Below are 13368 nucleotides of genomic sequence, written 5' to 3' on the forward strand. Positions count from 1 at the left end.
CTAAGAAAAACAGAATAATCGATGTAATTATAAATAAACATTTACTTTTAGAAAGATTACAAAAAACACCAGATGTTCACTTTGCTTCTAAGTCATGTAATAAAAATACAAACTGTCTTGGATACATTAGTTTTAAAAAACAGGTTGGTTCAGGAAGGCAATTTTGTCACAATTTACAGAGCATTACCAAACAGAATACTTAACAACCTTACAAATAATCTCTTGAAAATAAAATAAACCATTCTCAATTACATTAGGAAACAAACTACTCCTAATAAATATTAAATGCTTTAAAAAGAAAGATGGGATCAACTTCCAACAAATTGTGTTATGTGGAACATCTAGGAGAAAGTGAGGACTGCAGATGCTGAAGTACCAGAGTTGAAAAATGTGGTGCTGGAAAAACACAGCAGGCCAGGCAGCATCCGAGGAGGAGGAGGAGGATTCCTAGGCGGAAGATGAGTGTGGTTGGAGGGTTCCTAGGCAGAAGATGAGTGTGGTTGGAGGGTTCCTTGGCGGAAGATGAGGAAGAGCGCCTCATCTTCCGCCTAGGAACCCTCCAACCACACGGGATGAATGTAGATTTCTCCAGCTTCCTCATTTCCCCTCCCCCCACCTTATCTCAGTCCCAACCCCCGGATTCAGCACCACCCTCTTGACCTGCAATCTTCTTCCCAACCTCTCCGCCCCCACCCCCTCTCCCATCTATCACCCTCACCTCCTTCCACCTATCGTATTCCCAGCGCCCCTCCCCCAAATTCCCGTCCCCCTACCTTTTATATCAGTCCGCTTGGCACACCAGCCTCTATCCTGAAGAAGGGCTTATGCCCGAAATGTCGATTCTCCTGCTCCTCGGATGCTGCCTGACCTGCTGTGTGTTTCCAGCACGACATTTTTCAACTTATGTGGAACATCTACTTACAAACTTTACAACAGCCAATCTTCTCAAAGATTATAAGTTCAAACTTGAATGGTCTACCACAAAACATGTGTTCATTAAAGTGTATGGAATGGTAGAATACAAAATATTAATTCCTAACATTTGTCAAATAAATCTTATTTCTGCACAAACCTAATCTACATTAACATCTGTGGATAACAGCTACGTCAAAACTTTATCAAAAATACACTTAGATTTTGAAAACATTTACAATTATGTCACAAAACTGATTTTGATGACTCTTGATAAGTAAATTACATTTTCTCCTTCCAGTCCATCATGCCAATTATGTGCTGCTTATTCAAACACTGTTGTAGGACAAAGAATAAAGTACACAAGTAGAGGTTATGACACACTGTAACTTATTGATATTATCAGTCATTAATATTTTTAAAGTGTTAAAGCAGTACTACTGTAAGATTGCATGAACTCCAATGTGTTGAAACAAGAAAACAAATACTGTTTTCTTTATAATCTCTGGAATGATGAATGACTTTGGAAGATTACAGTGCAAGAGTGCTTAATAAAATGGGTGACAAATTATACTTTTAAAAAAGGAACCACATGTAAAAGTAGCAATTGTAACCAACTTTTCTCAAACAAATATGGATTTTATGTAATTAAATTTTTAATACCTATTAACTATAATTTTTATTTCCCAAAAATGTTTTAAATTTCAGAAAGCATTAATTCCCGATTTTCTTGTGGATAAAGGCACTACCTTGTATAATAGCAAAGCACACATGTAAGATGTTCTCAAATTTAATTAGTAATCTGTCAATTTAACCAATCTAAGTTAGAGGTTCACGTTGTAAGTTTGCAACCTGAGCTACAAACCTTCTTAAAAATTGCTAAATTACAAGTGCTACAAATTGGTCATGGGCACTAAGACTGGAAGAATTTCACTATGGCTTTCATTCAGACTGCTATTCATTGCTCATAACCGTGAAATTAAGTTTTCCATTTCTCGGTGAAACTAATGGAGAATTTCAACAAAAAATGTCTTGCATGACTTTGTCATTGGATAACTTTCTTATTTTAAAAATTAGAAAATAGGACTACCACAAGGATATGTTGTTTACTCTTCAATGTTACAGTGGTGAATAATGCAGCTGACGCATACAGAAAAATTAGTCTGACTCTGATGTTTTGAGTCAAGTGTGTGGTGCTCGAAAAGCACAGGTCAGGCAGCATCCAAGGAGCAGGAAAATCAATGTTTCTGGCAAAAGCCCTTTATCAGGGGACTCAGGCCAGGCTGCATAAATGCAAGGATTTTGGTTTTCCTTCCCAGATCATTTTATCTTTATTCATGGGATTTGAGCCTTGCTGTTGAGGTCAGTACTTTTTGCCGATCCCCAATAGTCTGTGAACTGAGTGGCTTGCTCAGCCATTTCAGAGGACAGTTGTTAGTTAACCATATTGCTGAGAGTCTATAGGTCTGTAAGGACAATAGATTTCCTTCCCTAAAGGACGTGAGTGAACCAAATGGCTTTTTATGACAGACAGTTTCAAGTTCACCATAAATGAAACTGGCTTTCAATTCTAAGTTGATTGATTGAATACAAGTTCCACTAGCTGCAATGGTGAGAATTGAACCTATTGACCCCAGAGCACTGACTTATATGTCTGGATTATTGGTCCAGTGACATCACTATTATATCACCATCTCCTCCCAATGGCTACTGATCACTTGCAATTATGGAGCATGAAAGCCAATTCCAGTTCTGAGCAAACTCAGTGCATGTAAATTCAAGCAGAACTCATTGAGTAGAAAGACTAGCTGACCTTATTTCCAAGGAACACAGAAGCCATTTATAAAATCCTTTAGTTGTTCATAAAGCTGCTCCAACTAAAATTAGCTGATTCAACAGTAGAGAAACATTATTGGTCCTATAGTTCATAAGATGTATATATATATCAGAAGAATTAGGTCAATTGGCCCTTCGAGTTTGCTTCGCCATTTGATCATAATTGATATAATGTTCAGAGGAATATTGTGAAGTATTGACCAATTGACCCAACATCTATTATTGAAAATTGAGTTAAAGAAAACAAAATAAATTTATAAAATTATGAATGAAAACTAATAAAAACTAAAAACAAAGCATCTTAACATGCAGAGAGCATATGTGAATGACAGTGTAACCAGACCAATTTACTTATATAATTGATAGAATTGCAAAATTATTTATTTTGAATAAAAACAGTAAATATAAAGCTTCCTGTCAGAAGTACATTTCTCAGGTCAGCTGTTGTAGATACAAAGTACATTTCAGTAAATGAGGCTCTTAGCAATGGGTACAGGTGATAATCCTTTAATAAATTAAAACGTGTATTTGACGGTTACTAAGGACTGGATTGATTGTGAATACATCCAGGACAACAATGCAAGGTATCATGAATAAATATATCACACTCCACACAATAGATGTTCTGGCATGCATTGCATATGTATACCTGCAAATAAACAAGGATAGTGTCAGATAGTAATCATAAACAGTGAAAGCATATTGGCTAATGCATTCCTGAAGAAGGGCTCATGCCCAAAACGTCGAATCTCCTGCTCTTTGGATGCTGCCTGACCTGCTGCGCCTTTCCAGCAACACATTTTCAGCTCTAATGCATTCTTTCCCCAATATCTCACACGCATGTGGAAAAACAGCACGTAGAGGATTCTATCAAGTTTGTCAGCAATACTGCTCAGGAGAAAGTGAGGACTGCAGATGCTGGAGATCAGAGTTGAAAAGTGTGGTGCTGGAAAAGCGCAGCAGGTCAGGCAGCATCCAAGGAGTAGGAATAGGATTTCAGGCATAAACCCTCCATCAGGAATGTGGGGGAGAGTGGGGAAAGGGGGCTGAGATAAATAGGAGGGAGGCTGGGGCTGGAGGTGGGGGGGAAGGTAGCTGGTATCTACCTCTCAATACCTGCATCCACCTATCATCTTCCCAGCTACCTTCCCCCCAGGCTCACGCCCTCCTATGTATCTCTCAGTTCCCTTCCACACGGCCAATGATACATTGCAGGACAATGATACATTTAATTAAGGCTGAAAAACTATGGAGGGCATCACAGCAGAGTTCGCTCCTTCCATCATCCAACAGTCACAACACTCTTCCTGTCGGGAATACTGAACACTGACTAGAAACAGGTTCCTGGTGACTCTTGCCCCCAAAGAACCAAGTGTTACAGAAGTAACTGAAGCAGCCAGCCATTGCCTACATGAGATTAATCTATATGTTTTGACTAAATCGTGTTTTTGGACTTAGTCACAGAGGTGTACAGCACTGAAACAGACTCTTTGGTCCAACTCGTCCAGGCCAACCAGATATCCTAATCTAATTGAGTGCCATTTGCCAGCACTTGGCCCATATCCCTCCAAACCCTGCTTATTTATATCCCCATCCAGATGCCTTTTAAATGCTGTAATTGTACCAGCCTCCATCATTTCCTCTGGCATCTCATTTCATACACACACCACCCTATGTGTGAAAACGTTGCCTCTTAGGTCCCTTTTACATCTTCCCTCTCTCACCCTGCACCCATGTTGTCTAGTTCTGGATTCCCCACCCAGGGGAAAAGACCTTGTCTATTTACCCTATCCACGTCCCTCATTATCTTATAAACCTCTGTAAAAGTCAGCCCTCAGCCTCCGAAACTCCAGGGAAACCAGCCCAGCCTATTCAGCCTCTCCCTATAGCTCAAATTCTCCAACCCTGGCAACATCTTTGTAAATCTTTTCTGAATCCTTTCAAGTTTCATAACATCCTTACAATAGGAGGGAGAACACAACTGCACACAATATTACAAAAGTAGCCTAACCACTGCCCTGTACAGCCGCAACATGACCTCCCAACTCCTATACTCAATGCTCTGTCCAATAAAGGAAAGCATACTAAACACCTTCTTCACTATCCTATCCACCAACGACTCCATTTTCAAGGAACTATGAACCTGCATTCCAAGGTCTCTTTGTTCAGCCACACTCCCCAGGACCTTACCATTAAGTGTACAAGTCCTGCTCTGCATTGCCTTTCAAAAATGCAGCAACTCACATTTATCTAAATTAAACTCCATCTGCCACTCCTCAGCCCATTGGCCCACCTGGTCAAGATTGCCTTGTAATCTGAGCTAACTTCTTCGCTGTCTACTACACCTTTAATTTTGGTGTCATCTGCAAACTTACTAACCACATCTCCTATGTTCACATCAAGTCATTTATATAAATGTCAAAAAGCAGTGGACCCAGCTCCGATCCTGGAGGTACTCCACTGGTCACAGGCCTCCAGTCTGAAAAGCAACCCTGCACCACCACTCTGTCTTCTACTTTCAAGCCAGTTCTGTATCCAAATGGCTACTTCTCCCTGTATTCCGTAAGATCTAACCTTGCTAACCAGTCTACCATGAGGAACCTTGTCGAATGCCTTTTTGAAATCCATATAGATCACATCCGGTGCTCTGCCCTCATCAATCCTCTTTGTTACTTCTTCAGAAAACTCAATCAAGTTTATGAGACATGATTTCCCACGCACAAAGCTATGTTGACTATCCCTAATCAGTCCATGCCTTTCCAAATGCATGTAAGTCCTGTTCCTCAGGATTCCCTCCAACAACTTGCTCACTACCAATGTCAGGCTCACTGGCTTTTCCATAAGCATATTCTGGAAATCTAATGTAAATAGATCAACCAAATGATAAACATCTAGTCACGTGATTTATTTGGTAGGGCTGTCTTCTTCAGCATGTCACAACTAATGTCCTAACATTCAAAATTAAGATTCAAAAGTTCAGGACTGGACTGGTCTTAATGAATCACAGGACATAATAAATTCCTCAGATGCAACAATCTACTTAATTAATTTAAGTTAAATAGGTACGCTAATGGAAAAGTTGCATTTGTTTGAATAAACTGCCAAGTCACCCACATAATCCAATACAGAGGAACCTCGATTGTGATTAGATTACTTACAGTGTGGAAACAAGCCCTTCGGCCCAACAAGTCCACACCGACCTTCCAAAGAGCAACCCACCCAGACCCATTCCCTTACATTTACCCCTTCACCTAACACTATGGGCAATTTAGCATGGCCAAGTCACCTAACCTGCACATTTTTGGACTGTGGGAGGAAACTGGAGCACCCGGAAGAAACCCACGCAGACACGGGGAAAATGTGCAAACTCCTCACAGACGGTTGCCTGAGGCGGGAATTGAACCCAGGTCTGTGGCGCTATGAGGCAACAGTGATAACCACTGTGCCACCATGCCAGCCAGGAGATTTTGAGGTCCCGATAGAAACATTACATCAAAGGCGTATTTTCAACAGACTTTGCGTCTTTTGTTTGCAGTGATGAAACAGGCACCGTCTCCAAATGACTGAACTCCCGCGCTCTCTCTCTCCCCATATTTTCCCTTAAGTTCTATAGAGGGGTGTAACCCTAAATGCCTCTCCCCTTCCCCAGATAATCTGACCAACATTGTACTGTACAGTGCTGAGGTGGAACCTGTCAAAGAATTGCAGTAAAAAATTGTGTGTACACGCGCTATTTGGAGATTTATCCCACAAAGGCAGCAGCAGCCTTACTGCTGGTAACCAGTTCGGCTGCCTTGGAGAGGCAGCGCTGGATGGAGATGGGGGTGGGAGTAGTACTGGACTATGATGGGGGGAGGCAGTGTCGGCAGCGTGGGGGGGCGGTGTTGGATGGTGGGAGGGGCAGTGTTTTATTGGGGTTGGGGGGGCGGTGTTGGACAGCGTCAGGGGGTGAAGTCGGTGTTGAACGGGGTTGAGGGTTGGGGGGCAGTGTCGCAGAGCGTGGGCGGTGTTGGATGGTGTCGGGGGAGGTCTCGTGGGGCTGGAGGCGATGTTGGATGGGGGCATGCGGTGTGGTGGGCACAGGGTGGTGTTGTGGGTGGCAGCTCACGCATTGTGTGCTTCTGCAGTCTCCTGAACGGGGAGCAGACTTTAAAAACAATGAGCTCCAGAGGAAAGGCATTGAATCAATTAACTGAATAATTGATTATCCGAATGAAATAGTGCCTGCCCATCTCATTCAGATAATCGAAGTTCCTCTGTATATGAATTTCATATTAAAACACAAGTCAGTATCATTACTGAAACAGTATAAAAGTGTCCTTGAGAGGGCAATTTCTTCAGCTCTAATATTAGACATGGCTGCCACATTGACAGTATTAAACACATTTACAATTTTTGAATCTACAATAATCTTCCACAAGTAATACTTACATTTGTATCCTTCAACTCTCCCTGGCAACCTTGACAATACCTAACAAAAAAAGAAAAAATTTTTTTTTTCCCTCTGGCAATTTTGTTTTCTTTCTATTCCTGTCCTGAAACATGGATTCCTTTTTGAGATATGGTATAGAGGATTTCAAATTCTTCTCCCCAATGCCACTTCTCATGTGTAAGCCTCATTTATTAGCATTGACAAAGTATTAAAATATGTAACATATCGTAGTCTAATGTATTTCTGTCTGCCACCGCCCTCCCCACCGATGCGCAGAATCCACTCTTCCAGGGGAGGTACAAAAAAATGGAGATGCATCAACATTGGTTTGTTCCCTTTATCCTAAACTGAAAATGTGTTGCTGGAAAGGCGCAGCAGGTCAGACAGCATCTAAGGAGCAGGAGAATCGATGTTTCGGGCATGAGCCCTTCTTCAGGGTCCATGCCCAAAACGTCAATTCTCCTGCTCCTTGAATGCTGCCTGACCTGCTGCGCCTTTCCAGCAACACATTTTCAGCTCTGATCTCCAGCATCTGCAGTCCCCACTTTTTCCTTTTTCCTAAACCAAGGATACTGACTCTAATTATGTTGCTTACTCTACTTGAGCCAGTAATCACAGCTAGGATCTTCTTATCTGTTTGGCTCATAAGAAAGGATAAACTTTTTTTAGTCATTAGTAGAGTAAAATTCCATTCTTTGAATACACATTCGTTAATGTACTACTAAACTAGAGCATGCATAAACAAATTGCAGATTGCACACAATATACAACTTTTGTAACTATGTGGATAATAGCAGAAAGAAAGGACAAACATTATGTGCAGTCTATAGAGGATCTAGAAAAAACATAAGCTTGCACTTTTCTCAATTTAATTTCAGTTAGTTTGTTAAGGATTCTTTATTGCATACAAAATAAAACGTACTGCGTGCCATAAAGTGCTTATGTCATGCCTTATTATGTTGTGATCAGTTTTTTTTAAGATATTATTTGTGGAAGAAATGCTGGATCTTCTTCAAAACGTGCCTTGGGAATACTTAAATGAACCTCAACAGGAAACCAGAACTATGGCTTAACATTGCATTAAAGACTGTAGTTCTGACAGTGCAGCAGTGTCTCAGTGAGAGGTTGATGCAACAGTCTAGTCCATGTGCTCAAATCTCCATTAGGATTCAACATCCTCCTGATTCAGAGGTGAGAATGCTACTGAGATGCACTAACAGAGCCACAGTGGCACAATTTCTCTATTACTGTGGTAAATGTTAAAGCTGTTTAAAGAACATTTTCAGATAAGTGAGGACTGTGTTTAAGAAGAAAACAATATTAGCCACTGTTTTTTACTGAACAAACCATGTTTTTCCAATAGTGTAGTCTTGGTCTTTAACATACCTTTCTGCCTGAATCTCCTCCAAGGAACTTTCCCTAAACGCATCTAATGGGAACAAGTGGTGGTAAGACCTGGCCAAGTGTGGTGCAGACACTAAGGTAAGACCTAAAAGAAAAGAAAACAACTTCCAGTTATAGATAGGATCCTCCCTTCAGATACACAATGTCTCTCTACAAAGATAGATTTATTAAGAGTCAAAAACAATTTAAGCCGTGTGTGTAACGTTCACTTATTTTACAAAATATTATCATGCAGTAAAGACAAGGGAACACACAAGAACACAAAACCAAACAGCAAATCTATATTATTCATCAGGAAGGACTTACAACTGCATGAGGGCAAGTCCTCATACTGGGATTTTTGTGCACATCATCTTAAAATACAGTAGGATACAGACTAATGTAAAATTAACTTTTCTGAAATCTATCCTTAACATTTCCAAGAAATTAGGATTTTACTACATATTGCAAAAGGTGTCCACAATGCAATCCATGAAGCTTATCTGGCTAACAAAATGCCTGGCAAAGTCAAATAGTGATGCTAAACAGAAACAGTTTGTTACTTAGGATTTTTAAAACGGTGTTCCTTATTAATTGCTTCATTTTCAGATCCATTCACTCCGGTATTCAAACTATCCTCAGCACCAAAATTAACCTCAAAGATACTAATGCTCTTGACTATGATTTACTGCTCTTTTTAGCATCATTGCCAATGTTGACCACATCAAGTTTCTCTGCTGTCACTCCTCCAGGACATTGCTTTCCTCAAAGTTTGATCCTCATGTGCCAGCACAGTAAATGTGTACTCTCGGATAAACAATACATTCTCCCATCCCAAAACGATTATCTCCCGAGCACTGCAGCTTTCCAGACTTGGTTCTCTCCCGTTTGTTGTTTCTTATGATCAATGTCATCTACAAGTGCAGGATTAGCTTGTGTATATATGCAAAAGCAAGCTCATTTCACTCAGAGTGATTTACTCCAGCCTGAGGTTCTATCCCCATCCTCTACATATTTGACCCCAAGATTACTGACCATTTCCGATTTCTTCTATCCTATAATCTAAAGCACAATGACTGACATCTATAGTTCACCCCACTATTTACTATTCTAACTTCAGACATATCAAAGAATCTGATTTTTTTTGCAACCACACCTCTAAGTTTGAAACTGAAAGTACTCACCACATACTTTGCACTCCACAGGCAGTTCAGTATATTTGGCTCTGCACTGAGGACAATAATATCCACCAAGTGTTAAGGTTGGCCCACTATTACTATCTAAATGTCTAAAAATACAAGAAGTTAACACAGAAAATTTAAATTAATTTACTTGTACAATTACATTTAATTTACATCATAAACTTTGTAAATTCATAAAACCCGAAAGGGAATTTACAAATACCAGTATCGAGTAAGGATGGGTAAAGACTGATACTTCACTCTATGTTTGAGTTCCCAATCTAAAATGTTGCACTGACAGAACATAGCAACAAGTTCCAGGAAGGAAAAGCAATGAGAAAATTTGACCTGGTATCACAGGACACAACCAGCTTAAAACTTCAATGGCAGGAATTGCTAGGCAAATTAGAAATCAAATAACAATCATAGAATATTTGCAATAATAAAAGAGACCATATAGCTCAACATGTCTATGCCAACTAAAGTTGAGCCACCCAGTCCAATTGTTCTTTCCAGAATTTGGTCCACGTTACAGCACTCGAGATATATCTCCAGACCTCTATTGAATGAGTTATGGGCTTCTGACCCTACTACACAGAGTGAAGAGGGCAAAACCGTTCCCACTCAAACAGCTCTCAAACCAGCAGGCACAGTTTTGAAGTGTTTTACAAAAAGAAGTGAACACAAGGTGTGACAAACAGCCAATAGTTAGGATCCAGAGTGCACTGCCTTGAAGCTGGTGGGGGGCAGACTCAACAGGGCATGGGAAAATTATTTACAGAGAAACAATGTGCAGCAGTACTGTGAAAAAGCAGGATATTGGCAATTGTAAAGACCACATCAGACTATTTTCCTGCAGTTACATGGGAAAGTGCTGGAGTTGGTGGTGGTGGAATGGACTAGGGTGTCCCAGAGGAAACAATCCCTGCAAAATGCAGACAGGGGAAGATGGTAGCGCTCTGTGGAGTTGTCTGAAATGGCGGAGAATGATCCTTTGAATGTGGAGGCTGATGGGATAAAAAGCAAGGACAAGTGGAACCAGATCATGCTGCTTTGAATGATGGGAAGAGGCAAGGGTGGAAGCACAAGTGATAGGTCAGATGTGTTTTGAGGGCTCTGTCAACCGCAGTGGGTAAGAAACAATGGTCGTGGAAGAAGCAAGCATGTCAGCGGCATTATTTTGGAAGGTGGCATCATCCAAACAGATGCAAAGTAGGTGAAAGTACTGGGAGAATGGGATAGAATCCTTGCAGGATGTGGGACATGACAAACTGTATTGAAGGTATTTATGTGAGTCAGTGCTTTGCAGTGGATGGCAGTGGACAGTTTATTCCCTGAAATGGAGACAGGATGGTCAAGGAAAGGAAGTGAACTGTTGAAAGTGCATGATGTGAAAGTTATAGAGGGGTGGAAATTGGAGGCAGAATCAATAATGTTTTCAAGGTCCTAGCGGGAGAATAAAGTGTCACCGAAGCATTTGTTGATGTTCCAGAAAAAGAGTGGTGGGAGGGGGCCAGTGTAAGACTGGAATAAGTATCATTCCACATCCGTAAAGAGGTAGGCATAACTGGGACCCATGTGGGTGCCCATAACCACTCATTTGACTTGGCAGAAATGAGATGAATTAAAGGAGAAATGTTTCAGCGATAGAACAAGTTCAGCCAGGCGGAGGAGAGTGGTGCTGGATGGGGATTGTTCAGGCCTCTGATCAAGGAAGAAGCCGGGGGCTCTCAGACCATCCTGTTGGGGAATGGAGGTATAGAGGGATTGGACATCCATAGTGAACAGAATGCAGTTAGGCACAGTAACTGTAAAATATTAATACAGTGAAGGACATCAAAAGAATCACGGATGTTGGTGGGCAGGTCTGGATAAATGGAGAGAGAATGGAGTCAAGATAGGAGAAAACAAGCTCAGTAGGGCAGGAACAGATAGATATGTTGGACCTACCGGGAAAATCTGATTTGTGGATTTTGAGAAGGAGGGAGGTCGAAGTGGGCTGTCTGAGGTTGGGTGACTACTAGATTGGAGGCAGTGGCGGGGGAAGATCTCCAGAGGTAATGAGGTTGGTGAAAGTCCTGGTAATAATGGCTTGATGTTCCAAATTAATATTGAGTTTGACACCTTCAAATTGTAAATCATTTCTTCCCTTTCTTTTAGCTTATGTCATCTCTCTCTCCTCCCCAAATCCCAGTGTCTCTCCTTTCAAGTCTGGCAGTTTCACATTCTGATCATATAATCTGAAGTATCAACACCTTTTGTTCACCAGCACCCTACACCCATTGCCCCCCTAATTATAGTATAAATGTTGTCCCTCCACATTTCGCTTCAGCTCTGATGAGGAGTCATCTAGTCTCAAAACGCTAGCTTGCTCTCTCTCTCTCTCTCTCTCCATAGATGCTGTCGGACCTGCTATGATCTCCAGCATTTGTTGTTTTCAGTAGATCTAACCAAAATGTTCTGGTCAGCTTATTACCAAACTAACAGTTTGCATTAATTATCACTTAATATACTTACGCCATGCTGAAACATGGTTTTGCGTCCTGATCTGATAAGGATACCATTGTGTGCTGGGGGAAACCTTACAACAGAAAGAAAATGAGCAGTTCGATTTCATAATCAAAATATTTCATTACTTAACATTAAAATAATTTTAAAACTGAATAAATTTATCAAGAAACCTGTATGATCATCAATACTGATGCTAGTGCAAATGATAAGTACCTTAATAGAATATCTGCAACATTAAATGAAAAAGCATTAATTCTTTCTCATAAAGACAAAATCGATTACAGGTAGAAGTGCATTAACTTAAGCAAACTGGATATACAGACCAACATCCACATAGCTGTTTTAGATTTGGACCATTTCATTTTGCATGCCCCAAATTCAAGGCTTTGTTGTATTGTTGTTAATCAACTTTTACAGGGTGTCAGGTTTGATAGCATTATATATATATATTTCATTTAAGAGTTACAGGTTTAGCTGGACAAATATTTTAAGCTTTTACTCAGCTAATGTTTTAACAAAATTGATAAACTGGAATACCTCCTCTGATTCATATTACTTATCTGGTAAACAGTTGAAGCATACAGGTTATGAACACAGTCCAAAAGTGTGGTGCTGGAAAAGCACAGCCAGTCAGGCAGCATCTGAGGAGCAGGCGAGTCAACATTTCGAGCATAAACTCTTCATTAGCAATGAGGGGGTGGCCCAAGGGAGCTGAAAAACTCTAGCCACATGACGCCTGGAAAAGTCCTGCTACCCGACGCCTGGAGTCCTCCATCGGCAAATTCTAGGCACCTGACGCCTGGAGGGAGAACGTCTCATCTTCCACCTTGGGACCCTTCAACACATGGAATCAATGTAGATTCCCCCAGTTTTTTTTATTTCCGCTCCTCCTACCTTATCCCAGAGTCAATCTTCCAACTCAGCACCACCCTCTTGAACTGTCTTACCTATCCATCTTCCTTCCTACCTATCCACTCCACCCACCTTTCTGACCTATCACCATCACCCTCCAACCTCCATCTACCAATCGCATTCCCAGCTACCTTCCCCTCAGCCCCACCCCCCCCTTCCATTTATCTCTCAGCCCCCGTGGGCCACAAGCCTCATTCCTGA

General features: G+C 41.0%; 1 protein-coding gene across 3 annotated transcripts in view; it reads right to left on the reverse strand.

Annotated features, from left to right (window-relative positions):
* Window positions 1-3095: 3095 nt before the first annotated feature.
* gtf2h2 (general transcription factor IIH, polypeptide 2) overlaps window positions 3096-13368 on the reverse strand; it is a 43564-nt gene continuing 33291 nt past the window's right edge. For all 3 annotated transcript variants that reach the window (XM_060843899.1, XM_060843882.1, XM_060843890.1), the window contains 5 exons: window positions 12262-12325; window positions 9748-9851; window positions 8567-8669; window positions 7180-7219; window positions 3096-3397 (listed from right to left, as the gene is read on the reverse strand). In XM_060843899.1, the coding sequence (XP_060699882.1) occupies window positions 3287-3397; window positions 7180-7219; window positions 8567-8669; window positions 9748-9851; window positions 12262-12325 (422 nt within the window). In that variant the 3' untranslated portion in view covers window positions 3096-3286. The remainder of the gene's footprint in view (window positions 3398-7179; window positions 7220-8566; window positions 8670-9747; window positions 9852-12261; window positions 12326-13368) is intronic.

The sequence above is a fragment of the Hemiscyllium ocellatum genome, chromosome 2 (assembly GCF_020745735.1).
Source record: "Hemiscyllium ocellatum isolate sHemOce1 chromosome 2, sHemOce1.pat.X.cur, whole genome shotgun sequence".
Classification (NCBI taxonomy): domain Eukaryota; kingdom Metazoa; phylum Chordata; class Chondrichthyes; order Orectolobiformes; family Hemiscylliidae; genus Hemiscyllium; species Hemiscyllium ocellatum.